Source organism: Lactuca serriola, chromosome 3 (genome assembly GCF_051521515.1).
Source record: "Lactuca serriola cultivar US96UC23 chromosome 3, Lser_US96UC23_V15, whole genome shotgun sequence".
In the NCBI taxonomy this organism is placed as follows: Eukaryota; Viridiplantae; Streptophyta; class Magnoliopsida; order Asterales; family Asteraceae; genus Lactuca; species Lactuca serriola.
In genome coordinates, this window is record NC_136410.1 from 306,729,869 (window position 1) to 306,749,223 (window position 19,355).

At 35.4% G+C, this 19,355-nt stretch overlaps 1 protein-coding gene and 1 pseudogene across 1 annotated transcript; one reads left to right on the forward strand and one right to left on the reverse strand.

The window, feature by feature from the left end:
* Positions 1-5,922: 5,922 nt before the first annotated feature.
* Positions 5,923-12,902, reverse strand: FAS4 (RNA helicase family protein). Its single transcript, XM_079032437.1, has 11 exons — positions 12,736-12,902; positions 11,794-11,879; positions 11,633-11,707; positions 11,494-11,543; positions 11,352-11,412; positions 10,737-11,078; positions 10,452-10,664; positions 10,112-10,330; positions 9,922-10,035; positions 8,697-9,824; positions 5,923-7,499 (listed from the first exon to the last, which is right to left on the reverse strand). Exons 2-11 carry the CDS (start codon positions 11,872-11,874, stop codon positions 6,036-6,038), a joined length of 3,747 nt encoding a protein of 1,248 aa, XP_078888563.1. The 5' UTR covers positions 11,875-11,879; positions 12,736-12,902; the 3' UTR covers positions 5,923-6,035.
* A 1,515-nt stretch (positions 12,903-14,417) lies between these two features.
* Positions 14,418-15,353, forward strand: LOC145096329 (L-type lectin-domain containing receptor kinase VIII.1 pseudogene; annotated as a pseudogene).
* The last annotated feature ends 4,002 nt before the right edge of the window (positions 15,354-19,355 follow it).

A 19,355-nucleotide genomic window follows, 5' to 3' on the forward strand; every position in this document is an offset into this window, starting at 1 on the left:
GGCATACCCCAGATTATGTTGGGTGTACTCACGCGTTGCCATCTTGCATGCATGTAAGGCTAAACCAAACATTCTCATGCTATAAAATCTTAGTTATGTACACCTATGAGGAATATATTAAGCAACTACACTAATGATGTCAACTTCATACAAGAAGCGATCTTAGGCTATCGGGCTACATACACCATGCAATTCCTGAAGATCACGAGCCTACCATTAGCATGTTGTTCTACCACAAACATTATACCAAATAACAGTGTGGGTAACTTGGGGTATACTTTCTTACTCCTGATGATCGTACACATCGCATCCTTCCTTGATTACTTTTGAAAACCATTTTAAAACTTTTGCATTCCCTTAGTTTGAGTCTGGATTCACACAAATGTTTATCAAATTCTCTTAAACCAAGGCTTTAATACCAACTTGTTACATCCCAAAAATCATAGAAATTTAAATTGTTCAAAAACAACCCATTAACCATAAAGTGTTTACAAAACCATTGTTTCAAAAGTATAATCATAGTCAGAGTAACCCAAGATCCAATATCATAAAAACATGAAGATGTGCACTATCACGCCTTCGCTTTCTCATGATCCTCTGAAGTACCTGAAACAATAAACTGAAACCATAAGCCAAAGCTTAGTGAGTTCCCCCAAAGTACCACCACACAACATAACAAACAACTGTAGTGGTGTCAATTATGATGGCATGTGCGGAATTAGGAAAGATCTAGTGATTCATCATACAAATCAAGAACACAAGGAGTAAATAAATCTTTGTAAGCTCTTATTAGATCTAGAAAGATTATACAAATGGGTTTGTATACAATTTCTCTCTCTAGTCTAACACTCCAAAATGGACTCTTACATAATGGGAGTCACTCACTTCCTATTTATAGGAAAGACTCAACCCATTTACACATACAAAGAGGAAATGCTAAAACACTACATCCAAGCATGAATTTGCACCCTAACAACAACAGCATGCAAATATGAGCCTTCAGCCTGACTGGACCGCCTCGTAGGGCCTACAGCCTATCTGGACTACTCTCCAGGCCTCCGGCCTGACTGGACCGCCTCGCAGGGCCTACAGCCTATCTGGACCGCCCTATGTGTCTTGGCCTTCAGTACAAAGCAGGACCGCCTCAACCCATCCACAATATGTCGACATATACAAAAGATAAACATAAACACATATCCAGCAAATATAGGTAATCATACATATCTACTAGTCTATCATATAACTAGCATAACATCATCCTATAAACCATGATACATAACCTAGTGGGCCGACATTGGTTCCTTCGACCCACTAGTACAGTGAGGAAAACTCGCCTCCCAGTCTGAACAAATAGTTGAATAGGTCTCTGCTTTGAATCTCAGCTCTACTTATCACTTACTCATCAAATAGTGACCAATATCAAATACAACTCAAAATACCCAAAATACCCTTAAGTCAAATCTTGGTCAAAGTCAAAAAGTCAAACTTGGTCAACAGAGCTTAGTACGCCCAACGTACTCAGCTGGTATGCATGGGATAAGCGATGCTTGACCAAGACGTTATGAGTTGACTCAGTACGCCCAGCATACCTGGGTTACGCCCAGCGTACGCAGTTGAGTTCTTCCTTCTTATTAAGAGCCTAATCCTTAAGCTCTTTTCCCCATAATCCAGATCTAGTCCTAAACTAACGTCCTTAATCATAAAGTTTCCAATTTATGGTCTTGCATGGCCAATAAGTGCCCAATAACAAAAACCTTAAATACTTAACCCATTAAGACCTTGTAACTCATGCATGGAAGGAAACTAACAATCAAGTTTACATTTTTATGCTTCTAGATGCTCCAAAATGTCTAAAAGGACAACTTATATGGACTAGAGTTATCTAGTCTCCTAATACCAAGCTTATGGGACCAAAAAAAACACAATTTCATGGATAAACAAGATCTAATCAATGCTTCATCAAGTTCAGGGCTTTTTACCTTCAGATGGTGTCAAAGGATGTTGTTATTTTGGATCCAAAGAGTTTCACTTCTCCAAGATGACCTTCTCTTATTTTTCCTTCCTTAAAAATCACCAAACACACTCAAAGGCTCACAAATGCTCTCAAATGGATTAGGGTTTGCAAGGGGGGCGAAATGGGACTGGAGGCTGATGAAAGGAAGAAGACTTAGGGGTCAAGGATGTTTAAATAGGGTCCAAATCCTAAAAATTAAGGTTTGCACCATGGCCACGTACACCCAACGTATGCACCCCACTTCCAAAAATTATGAAAATCCACGAAGGGCCCAAAATGCAATTAATTCTCATACATAGGGTTAAAAATAGAAATACCTCAATATCAAGATGTTACATGAATATGGTGCATGATTTTGAACTAGGAGAGAAAATGTTGGAGTAATTCAAAATCTAGGAAATTTTGTACCCATGGGTGTTTTGGGAAACTTTCTTTTTTTATGCAGTTTTGTTGGTGATTTTGTATCACTAATATTATTTAAGTGTAATGGGATTAATTTGTTGATGCATGTTACCTTGATAAATTTTAAACAAGTTAGTGTGGTGCGGAGTGCATATTTTTTTAAGTTTGTCTTGGTTAAAAGAGCATTGATATTTGGGGGCGAAGCCCCTGAACTGACAGGGGTCTGGTTTTAAGACGGGGAGTTACATGTTATGGATAGGAAGTTACATTCATGTAACTATCATATGGCAGTTTTAAGACATGAAGTTAGGTTCTTATTATATGATAAATTTCTAAATCAGATTGGTACGCTTTTCATCAGAACATATTTTTCATTCTCTCTCTAGAACAATGAGTTTTATCTGATTAGAGATTTTCGAGTGTACCATCGAAATACTTTAATCTGAAAGTGTTTCACAACTCTCATTGATCCGAGCAATTTTATATCCTGTTTTTCTAACAATTTTTGTGTTTGTTTAGGATTTTATTATAAATAGGGATTATGTTTAGCTTAATTTTATTGAGTTTTTTCCAGCAATAAACCTTGGTTAGCAAGTAATTTGAAGTTTCACTTCCTTTTAAATTTTGACCCACGCACACAAAGCAATATGAAATTGCTTTGTTGTTTTTTCCCCTATTCGTCCCTCTTCATCTACACCTCCTGTTTCTCTGTTGCTTTTACCTTGGTACACAAGGTGCAAATTGAAAGCATCCCCTGCATGTGATTATAGTTTGGTATTAAAGCAGCCCTGTTTTTTGTTTTGCTTGTGATTGAAGCAGATCTTACAATTGCAAACTTACAATGCATCTAAAACTCTTGTATCTAGGGGTGTTATTCCGTCAATTTTTTTGGTTTTCGGTTTAAACGGTTCGGTTTTATCGGTTTTTTTTGCATCTTAAAATTAACCATAACCAACAATAATAGATTAAACTAAAAGAAAAAAAAAATTACTAAACTTTTACGTTAAAAAAGTACATTAATACATAAGTACATAATATATTATATTAATGATATATTGTCTTGAAGTATCGATGTAGCAACACAAGTTGTAGATGATGGTTAATATAGTTTTAGTCATATATGAAAAGGAAAGAAATGACTTAAAGTATAGTTCTAGTCATATATAAAAAGGAAAAAACCGAATGTAGGCTAACTGATATTTGGCTAATTAGTTGTTTTTTAATACAATGTATAAACAATTATAAATTTATAACGGTTAGTAATTAAATAATGAGTTATGAAAATATTTTTTAGTAACTATCTATCAATTGTCATTCCAAAATGATAATAATAATAATAATAATAATAATAATAATAATAATAATAATAATAATCCTTAATAAATGAAAATAATTTTGTCACATGTCACTTTATCATTAACTTGGACACATGCTATTTTTTGGTATTTTTGAAATAAATAATATCCACATATCAATTTCTAGGTTTTTTAATTTTTAAAATAAAAAAGTCACATGATACATATAGTTATATAAGTAAAATATTAAATGTAATAAATATGATCTTAAATTGCAATAAATATTTTTTTTCCTTTCTTATTTTAAAATTTAATTTTAAAAAATACTTAATGTTTACATTTTGATATTTAATTTTTTTAATTAACCCATGTAATACATGGGTCTCACACCTAATAATAATAATAATAATAATAATAATAATAATAATAATAGTAACAACTATTAATTTATAGATATAAACTTTAAAAATATATAGTATTAGTTATATAATTTTTTCAGTTTTTTTGGTTTATCCAAAATCATGAAAATTTAACTAAAACCAAACCAAATAAGATATTATTATTCGGTTAACCAAACCAAATAAACTAAATAACCCGAACCAAATAAACCAAACATCATTTGGTTCAGTTCGGTTATTCGTTTTCGGTTTTTTATCACATCCCTACTTGTATCTGTCACATAAGTTGTTTTATGTTTGTGTTTAACCGTACATTTTTACAAGTCTTTAGTATGCTGAAATAGATTTTTTTTTCATTTCAATTTTTATCTTGCGTTGTTTTCTATAAAAAAAATAAAAAAATAAAAAAAAAAAAAAAAAAAAAAAAACTTTGGAACTGATAATGATTCTACATCAATTATGTACTTTTATCGACTTTTTGGCATGACATAAATCGGTAAAATAATTTTACGGGTATCCATCCATATTCACCGATGCATCCTAATACAAGGTTACGAATTTTATCCAAAAATCCCAAACAACAAAACATGACATTTTTTTTATTATACTCTAGGCTGTAGCAGTATAGTTGCTACTTTTTGGTTTGAAGTACGATTTCTAAATAACATATTGGTCAGAATCAGATTGCTTGATTATGTATCCAGTGATTATGTCTATGTTGTTAACTTTTGTCTGTTTCATTCATTCAGACAAAAACTGTGTCTAAGTATTATTTTGAATAAGAAGAGAATATATATATGATGTGGGTAAATCTGCTTAATTGTTATGTTCCGGTTCCAGGAAGGGGAAACTACAAACCAATTTGATATAAACTTTATATGATAAGTAGCATTCTTTCTTGATAGCATGCATGCATCAAGGTACAAATTGTATTAAAAGTAATTAACAAACAGACTACACATATATATATATATATATATATATATATATATATATATATATATATATATATATATATATATATATATATATATATATATATATATATATATATATATATAGGGTTAGGTTCATTTGAGACCACTTATATTTTGTGAGACCGTGAGACGTATTTGTTTATTTTTTTTTATTTTTTTTTATTTTTTTTTAATTAATTCATGTTCCGAAAATAATATTTAAAAAAAGAATTTTTTGATTTTTCCATTTATTTTGCATTTTAAAATTATTTTTAGAATATGTACAGTGTAATATTCTATTTAGAATATTTCACGTATTTTTCAAAAAAAATAGAATTTTTTTTTTTATTTTTTTTTTTTATTTTTTTTAGTTAATTCAAGTTCCGAAAATAATATTTAAAAAAAGAATTTTTAGATTTTTCCATTTATTTTGCATTTTAAAATTATTTTTTAGAATATGTCAGTGAAATATTCTAAATATTCTATTTAGAATATTTCACGTATTTTTCAAAAAAAAAAACGGATTTTTTTTTATTTTTTTTTTATTTTTTTAATATTTTTTTTAGTTAATTCAAGTTCCGAAAATAACATTTAAAAAAAGAATTTTTGGATTTTTCCATTTATTTTGCATTTTAAAATTATTTTTAGATTTGGTCTCACGGTCTCACAAAATTAAAATGGTCTCAAATGAACCTGAACCTATATATATATATATATATATATATATATATATATATATATATATATATATATATATATATGGTGGGATTCCTGATCTTTTAATCTAAACAATGTATGAATAAATTTCGTTGCTTAATGAACTGGCATCTTAAAGAGTCGCTTTTATCATTCACATCTTAAGAAAAAGAAAAAAGTTGTGATAAAGATAAAGATGAGATTGTAGTTGTTGGGAAACATATTTTATCAGTCATACTCAATACCTAATAATTAAACAACAAAACTTATCTCTTCAACATACTTTTTTTTTTGTCTTGGCAAAGCGTTCCTGAGGATCCAAACGTACCTCTCGCTGCATGGCCTCCCACAAATCATCAAACTCAAATCCCTCCCGAAACCACTCCAAGAGTGACTGATAAAGTATTCTTCTATTTTCATCCCAGGCCTTCCTTAGCATGCCACAACTATGAATGTTCCTTTTTTTCAACTCATAAATAATTTTCCCAAATCTCTTATGCCCTTCTGTCTCCGGCTTCAACACGCTCGAAGGTGCAGCAGCCATAAACTCACGCACCCGTTTCACACATGGCAACACAACACCCTCCAACAAAGAATAACAGAAAACACTCACTCTCACTTCAACTCTCTCGTCTTTCACAGGCAAACTGTGGAGTGGGAGCTGCCATAAGTGGTCACCAAAACTCGTACTCACCCAATTATAGACTTGGTCGGTTTGAGGGTTGTAATAAGGCTTAGGCTCTGTAAGTGGAGCAGAGAAACTACAAAGATAGGTAGAAAATCTCGCAAGCCATTCCGGTTTTACCCTTGTGGCTCCATGTATATACGCCCGCTTACGCTCCACAAGCTCACTGAAAACCAAAAACTCAGGGGCGGTTCTGGAAACAGACGACCATCTGTGAAGGAACACTGTTTCGTTTACTTTGTGTGCTTCGTATCTTGTTGCACTCACTTTCCTATCTTCCTCTGATAACCCTGAAATCCCTCTCACACGTCTCGCAACTCTATCAGCCCACCCAGCACATATCGCTTGCCCCAAAAGCTCCTCTTCGTTCAACATCAGTGGATGCTTATTATTGGAATTGGTAGAAACCATCCATGCGTGTTCTACATCCTCTATACTACTGTGATTCCACAAAAGATCCGATTGTGATTGTGATTGTGTATCAGTATCACATGGTTTTTGGTTAAACACTAAATGGAGAAGCTGCTTTCTCAGCTTTGACATTTCCTCCATGGTTTTAAGGTGTAACAAATGCTCCTCGCAGAATTGTAACTGGTTTTCTGATTGTTCGAAGCACTGAAGGGCGTAAGCTACAGTTAAGGCGTCACTTGTAGGGTTGGAGAATTTTGCACGGGATGTTTTGGATGCTTCTTTAAGTTTCTTTTTCTTCTTTTTTTCATCCTTATTGATGATAACATTTTCACTGGAGTTTTCGTCTCCTCCTTCAAACTGCATTACGAAAGGATTTGACAAGCTCAAGGCTGCAGCAGCTGCAAGTGCATAACCTAGAATCAAGTTCTGTCTTGTTGATGAACCTCTTCCCTTGTTGTTCAGGATTTGAATGACTGTAAGAAGCATGCGTGAATGACGAGGACTCATCGGATAATGGGACATAGCTTTTCCTAGAGGCGTTAACTTCCCATCACAATCCAATGCTTCAAGAGACTTTAAACAAACCTCTGCTTCAACCAATGCTTTAGCTTCCGGGGGAGTAGGAAACGGGAACTTTGTTATCTGAAACAAGTTAAATAAAAAAAATAATCTCAATGCTACATATGATACAATCTCAGACAACTAGAAAAAAATATATATATATCAAAAAACACAGAGCATAATATAGCCAAAAACAATACTATCTCTCTTCAGTTTCCCTTTGTAAGACGAGGAATCACAGTGTTGTTTGGTTGACACATTTACAGCCCTTTGTCTCAAAAAATATGATATACACTAAATTGCAATTTTGGTCCCTTTGTTCAAGTGTTTTTTGGATCAAATCCAAAAAAGAATGGCTTTACAAAGTTGGTCCTTATTCAAGGTTTCCACAACATTTTTGGTTCATGTCATGTAAGATGACTACTTTGCCCCTCAGGTCACTTTTTATTATTATATTATTTTCTATCATTTATTTAAATGGTTATTAAATTACAAGGCCTACCACTGACAAGCCACCCTCCCTCTCAACATAAAGAGTAAAAGTGTCATTTTATGACAAGGACCATATTTACAAAAATATTCTTTTGAGTAAATTACACGAATGGTCCCTATGGTTTAGGGTAATTTGCGTGTTTGGTCCCTAACTTATTTTTTTTAACTCGGAAGGTCCCTACTATTTGTTTTTGTTACGCGCTTGGTCCTTGTCTTACCTAAAAAGACTATTTTGCCCTTGATTTTTCAATTTATTTAAATAACCCCACCCCCTCACCTTACCTTACCTATCCCACCATTTTTCCCTATTTAAGTAATAGTCTTTTTAGGTAAGACAGGGACCAAACGCATAACACAAACAAACAGTAGGGACCAAGCGCATAATAAAAACAAACAGTAAGGACCTTCCGAATTAAAAAAATAAGTTACATAAGGACCATTCATGTAATTTACTCTATTCTTTTTGAACCTGATCTGAATTCCAAAAGAACCACCTAAGCACAAGGACCAAAATTGTCAATTTAGTCTTTAAATATAAAGACAAACAATCAAATGTCTTAAATGGCCCCTTAATAAGAACACAAGTGAGGAAGCTTATGAACCAAAATTTAACTTACTATGATTACTAATGGGCCAAAAAAAAGTAGACAGGGACCGAAACTTTCTGGGACAGCCCAAAATGTCCAGTTTTACATTTTTAGGACAAATGAGTCAGTAACAAGCATGTCTTTATATGGTTTAACCAAAAGAAAATGAAAATGAAAAGTAGAATTAGAATTAGAATACCTCTTTAATGCCCATGGATTTCATGAGAAGAACCACACCATCAACCGGAATTTTTAAGATTTCAGCAGTAGAAAAGTCAGGGAATATGTTGTTGAAGACAGCAGAAGAATAGAGACGATAACAATGGCCAGGTGCTGTTCTTCCAGCTCTTCCAGCACGTTGAGCTGCAGATGCTTTGCTTATCCACTGCACCTCATACGTTTCCATCCCATTTGAAGGATTATAATTCTTAACCTTTTCCCTTCCTGTATCCACCACATACTTTATCCCTGGGATTGTCAGAGACGTTTCAGCAACATTAGTAGCAACCACCACTAACCTCTCTCCTTCCTTCATATCCTCAAACACACGAAGCTGTGCAGATCCAGGAAGCATCGCATACAGGGGCAAAACCGTCAATGCACCCGGGCCCTTACGGGACCCATCATCCTTCTTTTCCTTTTCCTTCTCCTTTTCCTTTTCTGAATCTGATTGTTTCGGATCAGATTCACAACTTGTTTTTTTCCCAGACAAAGCTTCGAAAGCTGCTTTCAGTGAAGCAAAATTTTCATTTTCCCCTAACACATCGTTATCATTAACAGAATCCAAATCGCTTTCTTCATCAGATTCATCATCATCATCATCTGACAAATCACAATCATCGCCTTCATCATTATCCGTTTGTTCCTCCATCTTAAATGCTTCATCGATCTCCTTCAAGTCAAAGTCTTGAGAGACAACAACTTTGTTATTTAAATTTAAGTTGGAGTTGGAGTTATTGGTCATCTGAAGTGATGCTTTACGCAGCTTACGACACAAGTATTCTACTTCCCTCTGTCCAGTGACAAATACAAGTATTCCCCCAGATGGGAGTCTCTTATGAATTGACAAAATCTTTTTATATGCTTGCCCAATGTAGTCCACAACATCTGTTCTCTTTGAGAAATGTGTAGTCACTGGATATTGTCGACTTGGAACCTGGATTACAGGTGGCGGATTAGCAAAGATTTTACTTTTACCCCCAGACACAAACTCCTCAACCCGCATTGTGGCACTCATCAGTATCAGTCTCAATGGGAAGATCTTCTTTTCAGGGCTAATTGTCTTTCCTGTCGAAGCCTCATAAGCTTTTTGCTGTTCATGTATTTTCTGCCATTAAACACAACATCATGACTCATAATAAGCAATTATTTAACATAGTAAAGCAAAGTATAATAAATGAGGTAAAGAAAGAGAAAACAGTTACCAGGCGTTCGACTATGATGCGAGATAGCATCCCAGTAAGTATGTCTGTATTCAGACTCCTCTCATGAGCCTCATCCAATATTATAGTTGAGTATCGCTTCAACAAAAAATCATTCTGCAACATAAAAACAAATTAAATAGAGGCTTTGGCTTTTTTTTTTTTGTTTTTTTGTTGAGGAAGGGTAGGAAACCTGTAATTCTCTAAGCAATATTCCATCAGTCATGAACTTGATAGAGCAGTTGTCCCCAATCCTCTTGTCATGCCTAACTTGGAACCCAACCTCCTTCCCTAGGCCAAGCCCAAGCTCAAATGCCACCCGCCTTGCAGTTGCAAGCACAGCCACACGCCTCGGTTGTGTAACGCCAATAATACCGCTGCTTTTTGAACCAAATCCAGCTTCATATAAAAACTGCAACAGCAATCAAAATATAAAATTCCTTCAATATATGCTTATGATATATAATAACAGTATATATATATATATATATATATATATATATATATATGTAACCAAATCCAGCTCACCTTACCTGAGGGACTTGTGTAGTCTTACCACACCCTGTTTCTCCACATATGATGACACTGATATTCTCATATATCGCTTCCATAATCTCCTGCTCCATCATCACTATGGGAAGATCCATCCTATTCCTTTCAACCTCCTTCGGCCTACTTACACCAACCACTACATGTTTCGGTCGTGAAGGAGCCACGCCCTTTGGCTTTGCATCTACCTCCTCTAACTATATCCATAAAAATGTATATGATAAAAATCAAGATTTTTTTTTTTTAAAAAAAAAAATTAAAAAGCATACCATGCTTCTACGATGGCTAGTTGTTGACAATGAAGCTTCATGATCTTCTGTCATAGATGGGTTGGTATGCTCATGATCAACAACACTCTTAGGGTCTAATTCAGCAGCTCCTTTGGTAGATGGAGCTTCTGGAGAAGGTGGTGGACTGATATTTGGGATTTCAATATCTGTGTTCATGGGTTGAGTAGACACATTCTCATTGTCAACTTGGTCAGAGGAGTGAATTACACTTGAATCACTTTCGTTGCATCTTCTTTTTGAAGGCCAATCACTGTGTTGCAGCACCAAACCTGTCTTGGCAAACTGCACTTCTCTTCTGCGTTTCTCACGCATAGTTTCTACCTACAAAACAAACAAACATAAATCACCAAGTATTACACTCACTCATCTCAGGGATAATTTGGTCATTCTCCTAGTTAAGTGGTTTAGGTTAGTGTTAAGACAAGTTTGGATCTTAGAATTGAATTCAGTTAGCGAAAGTTCTGGGAGAGTATTGGTCTCTAGAATGCCAGGTTTATCACTGCATTCCTTTTTTCCAAGTTCTATTCATTTAATTTCTAGTAAATCAATCAATTCCAATCAAAAAAGTTTTTAAGATATGGACAAAACCCAAACCTGGCCCAAATTGCTTGAAGACCACATGAGTGAATAAGCATCCTCTTGAAGTTTGTATTTACTGAAAAGTTAAAACCAAAAAAATGCAGTCAAAAAATAGAAACATACACATGGGTCATGCATCAAACAGAAGTTCACATACTCTAATGTCTCTAAGCTTTTAGATAACATAGCAGATTTCTCCTTTTCCTCCTGCATACAACAAGAAATCAGTCACATGTGCACCAAACAAGTTTAGAAAGCAGGACAAATGGATCAAAAACACAAGCCAGAGCAAAAACCTCAAGTTTCCTCAGCTTTCTCTTCTGGGAGTTGCTTGGTTTAAGTTTTTCCTTTTTCTTTGACTTTAGAGGTCCCTTCAAAAGGCAAAGTAGCAACCCATTAAAGATCTTGTAAAAGAATATTTAACGAAGATTGAAAACAAATTACTACTAGGGCATACGTGCTTCAAACTTCTCTCTTTACTTTTCTTCTTCTTCTTTTGTGTCATCATGATCATGTTGCTATCGCCTATCATCTCCATTTGAGCTGAAAAAAAAAACAGCACCAATATATAACTCAACCACTAACCACTAAGGGGGTGTTTGGGATTGCTTATTTAACCAAATAAACACTTTTTGATAAAAAAAAAAAAAAAGTGTTGTTATCCTCTTGTCCTCCATAACTCGAATTGTTATTGATGTGTTAATGATGTCATTCTTGTAAATTATAAATTTGTACTATTGTTAATGTTCGGTTTTTTCTTTCAATCTGTCTTGGCTGTTTGTAATTTGTAACAAATGTTTACTTCATTTTTACAACCAGCAAGAATTCAGATTTGGTTGTTTACCAGTTTATTTTTCTCAAAAAATTGTTGCTGCATTAAACCAATTGAAAACACTACACACATGAACTTCTTGGTACTATGAACAGAAAGAATTTGTATTATTCTAATTATTCCAAATGTACTACGCTTCACATTCATAAACCAGTATATGAATTTTATTACTTGTTCACAGGTAGTGTCAATGTGTTGTTTTTAAAGTTAATATGAATCAGTTTTTTGATGTAAAATTACTTTTGACAATAAACTAATAGATGTTGAAAGCACATGAAGGAGCAGAAGTTGACATCATTGATAGATTGCCAGCTCGGGTTGCACATAATGAGCAACATAAAACACACACACACACACACACACACACACACATATATATATATATATATATATATATATATATATATATATATATATATATCATACAATATTAACACAGAAATCATACATATGGTCTGTAACAACAAGCACACAGATTATACACTAATCGAACGACTAATTTCAGCTGCTTCATCTAATCAGACAAGCATACACTTGAACCGAACTAGAAAAAAGAAAGTGACTTACCAGGAGACCGGAGGAGAGACCGTAGCTGGTCGCGCCGTCGAGCGGAGGTCTGGAGACGGATATAGGAGAAGTGTCGGTGGTGCAGCCGTGCAGGCGGGAGAGAAATTGCAGTTGTGCTCGTGAAGAAAAGCGTGGAGGCTGCTGTATCTGAACGACGGGAGCTGTGAACGAGGTATAGGTTTTGAGGGTATTAATGTAATTTTATCTTTAATACTAGTTAGAAGCCCTTAAAAAATAATAATAATAAAAATAAAAAATAAAAAAAATAATAATAACGAAAGAGTAAGGGATTTTTGATTTTGTTCACGTTTAATCATTAATTTTTTTCATTACTTATTTGTCACTGAATTATTAAAATTATTCATATTTTACCCTTATACCGGTCATAAAAGTATTATGTGTACTGTTTTAATAGTTTAGTAGCAAATAGATAATGAAAAAAAAAAAGTTTAGTTATTAGTCATAAGGATAGAATGAACAGTTTCAATAGTTCAGTAGCAAATAGATAATGAAAAAAAAAAATAGTGACTGAATGCGAACAAAATCGAAAGTTCGTTTTCCTCTAAAAAAGTTCAATGACTAAATGTGAACAAATTTCATTTTGTATTGTGTTTTAGCAAATTATTTATTTTTGTTAAATTCTAGCAACATTTGTTGATAAAGAAATCTATGAAATAAAAAAAAATACAAAACCCAAAAAATATATTAAAAAAACGAAAAACCAATACCGAAATAAAAAACCAATTGTTTGGTATTTCCAAAATAAAAAATCTAAATTTTCAGTCTGATTTTGGTTTTACAAAAAAATAAACCATTCTTACTCATAGTTATTAAGAAATTGTGTTTCATGGTAAGAAACTACGTTGTATTCTGAAGAAAAAATTAAAAACCTTATTTTTTTTTTTAAATAGTTATTTAAATATGAATTGTTTTTTTAAAACCTTTTAAAATTATGAGTGACTTTTTTGAAAGAAAAAAGTTAACGTCGTTTTAATTATTGAATTTATAGTTATTTTTTTCTAAAAAAAATATATTTTTGTAAAGGTAATATGGATGGGGGTGGTTTGGACGCAATAATTTATAAAACATGTTAAACAAGTTTACTTAACTCTATATATTTAGTTAAATAATCATAAATTTCAATAATTATTCAAACTTTTTAAGAAAATACAATCTCAAATATAAATCAATTGTCCAGATAAATTAAAAATGTCTAAATTCTAAACAACTTGACTTTCATTTTCGATATCATTTTTAATAGTAAATAGACAAAACTTCAAAAATGGTCCCTGTGGTTTTCAAAAATATCAAGTTTAGTCCCTAAGTTCAAAAAACCTCACAGATGGTCCCCGTGGTTTCAAAACTTTTAACATTTGGTCCTTCCGGCTAACTCCGTTAGCTTTTGGCAGTTAAGTGAAGGACAATTCAGTCATTTCACTTCCACAGGGACCATTTATGAAGTTTTACCTTATTTATATATATATATATATATATATATATATATATATATATATAATTATTTAATATTAAAGGGTCCCACCCCCTCTCTCTCTCACACACACCATCTTTTCTCTCTCTCTCCCCCCCCCCCAACTGTGTTGTAATCTCGTGATTGATTGATCGAGTTCATCTGTAGTCTCAAGAATTCTCCATGGAAGTTCCTCAGATCTAGCTCACAAACAATGTCTTCTTCTTCAATTTCCAGCACAAACACCCTTTTCATTCTGTTTTACTCTATGTTTTTCTTCTATTTTTCCGGCAATGTGGACACCGGAACCACCACATTTGACTTCCAAACACTTACTCTCACAAGCTTGAAGTTCCTCGGCGACACTCACTTGTTCAACAACAATGTCAGACTCACCCGAGATCTCCCCGTCCCTAACTCTGGCGCCGGCAGGGTTTTGTACAACAAGCCTGTTAGATTCCGGCGACATGGGAGCCCTAATCCGGCGAGTTTCTCAACGTATTTTTCATTCTCGATTGTTAATTTGAATCCGGGTTCGATTGGAGGTGGTTTGGCTTTTGTCGTATCGTCGAACGATGAAGATGTCGGTGACGCTGGCGCGTATTTGGGTATTCCTACCAGCGCTGTTGCTGTTAAGTTTGATACTCTAATAGACGTCGAGTTCAAAGATGTTAATGGGAATCATGTGGGTTTGGATCTTGACTCCATGGTTTCTTCCCAAGTTGCCGATTTGGACTCCAATGAAGTCAATTTACGAAGTGGCACTGAAGTCAATTCGTGGATAGATTATTCAAGTTCATTTCAGCAACTCAACATCTCTATTTCGTATTCCAACACAAAACCCAAATCACCTCTCTTATCGATCACCACCAATCTCAATCAATACGTAAATGAGTTTATGTTTGTCGGATTTTCCGGGTCAACTCAGGGAAGCACAGAAGTCCACTCGATTGAATGGTGGAGTTTCACCTCTTCTTTCGATGATCAAGATACAATTACAAAACCCAGTCCAAATCCACCACCAACCACCACCTTCATGAACCCCACTGCTAACCCCGTTAACTCACCGCTGCCGGTGGGGGTCACCGGTGGGTGGTTGAGGGTGGCAGTCCTTGGTTGTCCTTGTTTCTTTCTTCGATTTGTGCAGTAGATTGACGGGAGGGAGAGAAAAAGAGGTGAGGTGGTGATGTTTAAATGGTCTCAGAGAGAGAGAGAGAGAGAGAGAGAGAGAGAGAGACCCTTGCATATTAAATACTATTTATTTATTTATTTAAAAAAAAGTAATTGCAAAACCTCATAAATGGTCCCTGTGTAGTGAAATGCCAAAAATGCCCCTGACTTAACGGCCAAAAGCTAACGGAGTTAGCCGGAAGGACCAAATGTTAAAAGTTTTGAAACCACAGGGACCATCTGTGAGGTTTTTTGAACTTAGGGACTAAACTTGATATTTTTGAAAACCACAGGGACCATTTTTGAAGTTTTGTCTAGTAAATATACTAATATAACATATGTCAATGCATAGAGTATAACAACATATATAATGTATCAATGTATGTATGTATTTTTTTATATAAACAACGTATATGATTTAATGTATGTCAATTTATATGTTACATAATTTTATAACACAAAATTCATACATATAATATTAGGATAATTTGTATACATATAATATTGCATAGTTTTATAACATAAAACTTATACATATAATATTGGTTTCGTTTTTCGTTTTTTTATACTTTTTTTTGGGGGGGGGGGGGGGGGGGGTCATAGATTTATTCATCAACAAATGTTGTTAAAATTTAACAAAAATACATAATTTTTTAAACCATACTACAAGAAGAAATTTTGTTCACATTTAGTCATTGAACTTTTTTTAGAGGGAAACGAACTTTCGATTTTGTTCACATTTAGTCACGAATTTTTTTTTTCATTATCTATTTGTCACCGAACTATTGAAATTGTTTATATTTTACCTTTATGACCGGTAACAACCGGTCATAAGAGTAAAATGTGAATAGTTTCAATCAAGGTTCTAAATAACGTAAGGCGTGACTTGGCGGCAATGTCAAGCATCAAACTTTTCCGAGCCTTGGCGAGTCATGACGTTTGTAAGGCGTGACTTAAGGCGTCAATTTTCTATATAATTAATATTTTTTATATGTATTTTCAACTATTATTCATTTTTATAAACATATATGAGTTAAGGCGGCGTTTTGGCAAGCTTAGCGGCAGGTGCTAGCCTTGGAGCCGTGGCACGCCATGGCGAGCTTTTTAGAACCTTGTTTCAATAGTTCAGTGGCAAATAGATAATGAAAAAAAATTAGTGACTAAATATGAACAAAGTCGAAAGTCCATTACCCTTTCAAGTTATTAAAAAATAACTTATGACACGGTAAAGTCACTATAAATAAGCCCCTATAAATATCCAAATATATTTTTAGTTTATTCGTTTTTTAAAAAGAAATGTGTATAAACGTCCTTATATTTTGATTTTATTATCAATAAAATCTGTAACACCCCAAATTCAGAAGGTCAAGAAAGAAAAGAAAACTCTAAGTCAAGAGGTCTACCCGTCGAGTCTACGGAGGAACTCGACGAGTGGGAGCGAGTTCCATGTCGTCGATTAAGTGGCCGGCTCGGCGAGTCGGGGGACTGACTCAGCGAGTCTGGCCTGGGTTGGGAAACCCTAATTTCGGGACTTGGTGCCCTATTTAAGCATCATATTCTCATTCCCTCAGCCTCATCTCCAGCCCCCAGACCCCAAACCCTCACCCACGAAACCCTAGTGCACTTTGTGAGTGTTTGAGCCACCTTTGTGTGATTTTTGTGCTCTTGAAGAGGAAGAAAGAGAAGAAGGAAGTTGGAGGTTCAAGAATGAGGAAGTAGATTGTAACATTCCAAATTTTGAGACCAAAAATTTCGTTTGCAAATTAGTAATTTATAAAATTGTTTACTAAAAACATTGACGATATCATTTCAATCCATAAGCCATCATGAACATGTCTAAAAACCACTACATCGATCAATAGTATAAATCAGAGTACAATCCCAGAAAACTCTTTGCGGAAATCATGTGTGTGTGATGCGCTGCTATGTCGCCGACTCCTTCCCATTGGATGAAGAGGTGCCTGAAACCAAAACTAAAACTGTAAGCACAAATCTTAGTGAGTTCTCCCATCATACCACATACTATACAATCATACATGCTGTCGGGCAATTCTAGGGTGCCCAAACTACCCATGTCAAGACATTATGGAGTGCTGATTACCCGTATCGAGCCGTTCTGGGGTGCAGACTACCCGTGTCGAGCCGTTCTGGGGTGCTGATTACCCGTGTCAAGCCATTCTGAGGTGCTGACTACCCTCTGGTCTATCTCACCTGGTCATGGGGACTATTTCACCCCCTACTACTATCACATACAATATATATATCATATCATACTGTCAAACATAGCTGTGGTGTTCGACCTACCCTTCGGTCCTAACAACCGATCGGGGGACTATTCCCCTCCTAATACCACGATCATATAGAACATAGCATACTAGCACATAATACATATCAAGTAATAACAAACCAGACAATTATCACAAAGACAATCATCTCAACTGTATCTAACTACTAGTGGGTCGGCCTTGGTGCCTTAGACCCACTTCTACTGGAAGGTAACTCACCTCGATGTCGTGTAGTGTCTGAACTGTCATCGGTGTGAAGATCGACTCTCCTCGATTCCTCAATCCTCACACGACAACCCTCAAGTCATCAAACGGAACATACAACCCTAACCAGGGTCAACACAAAACCAAGCAAAGTCAACATTGGTCAAATTCAACACCCAGTTTACCTTACTCGCCGAGTTGGTCTACCAGCTCGTCGAGTCCATACTCCACTAACCCGATCCAACCCCGACTCTACTCATCGAGTCTAGCAAGAACTCGATGAGTTCTCCTTCATACAAACCATCGGGAACATCTTCATCTGACTCGTCGAGTTCATCCTTGAACTCGTCGAGTTCATCTCCCTCATAAGAATGTGTCCAGTCTATGACTCGCCTAGTTGTATGAACAACTCGTCGAGTCCATCTTCAAAGATTGGGAGATTGCCTTGGACTCGTCGAGTCTGTTCAACCACTCGTCGAGTCCCATGATTCCCAGGTCCTTTTACGCGACTAAACAACTAAGGGACTTTCCACCCTAACAACTAGTCCATCCACATAAAGGATTTGGTGGTCAATACACCCCGACTCGCCGAGTCCCAACAACGACCCGTCGAGTCCATCCTTGATCATTACTATACAGTCGAATTAAATGGGTCTTAACACATCAAAACCATAGATATGGCCTCATAATGTCCATTTTACACGTAAAGTTCCAAACTTGGTGCACATGCATGGGGTCTTTGCCTCAAAACGCCATAAAAGGTGTTCTACAAGATGCATGGGGCTCTCATGGCCATAGAGTTGGCACCTTTATGCCATGATACCCCTCCAATGACTCAGATCTGAAGTCAAGACTCCACATAACACTTCACAAATCCGAAAATGGCTTGGAAAGCCCTAAAGGTACCCAAAATCCAAGCCCTAAGGATGAATAAACGCATGGAAGACCAAGACAGGGGCATTTTACCTTGATTGAGCTTGAAATGGACCAAAATCTCTGGATCTCCAAGCCCCAACTCGAACTCTCAAGCTTCTTTCTTCTTCTCAAGCCTCACAATCCACCAAATGCACCAAAATGGACTTAGAACACACAAAAATAACTAGGGTTTCGATATACAACTTTGTGGGAGTTATAGGGACGATGGAGGCTAAGATAAGGTGTTTAAATAGGGTGCAAACTGTAACGATCATCTTCTGAGGTATAAATTTATTTAAATTCTCAAGTTTTATTTTGGGCTATAATAGAATTGTATATTGGAGTGGGCCTCTCTGTTTTGGGCCAAGTCCTAGCCTGCCCATAAGCCATACGCGGGGCGTAACCCGTTGTATGCTGGGTGTAATGATTAAATGAAGCGCAGGGAGGAGAAGCGTACGCGCAGCGTACCATATGGTACGCCCAGCATACGCGGCCAGAGAAAAAACCCTAATTTTAGGGGTTTAAGGCTATATAAACCCCATTATAGCCTCCTTCCCTATTTCCCCATCAGCCTCCTT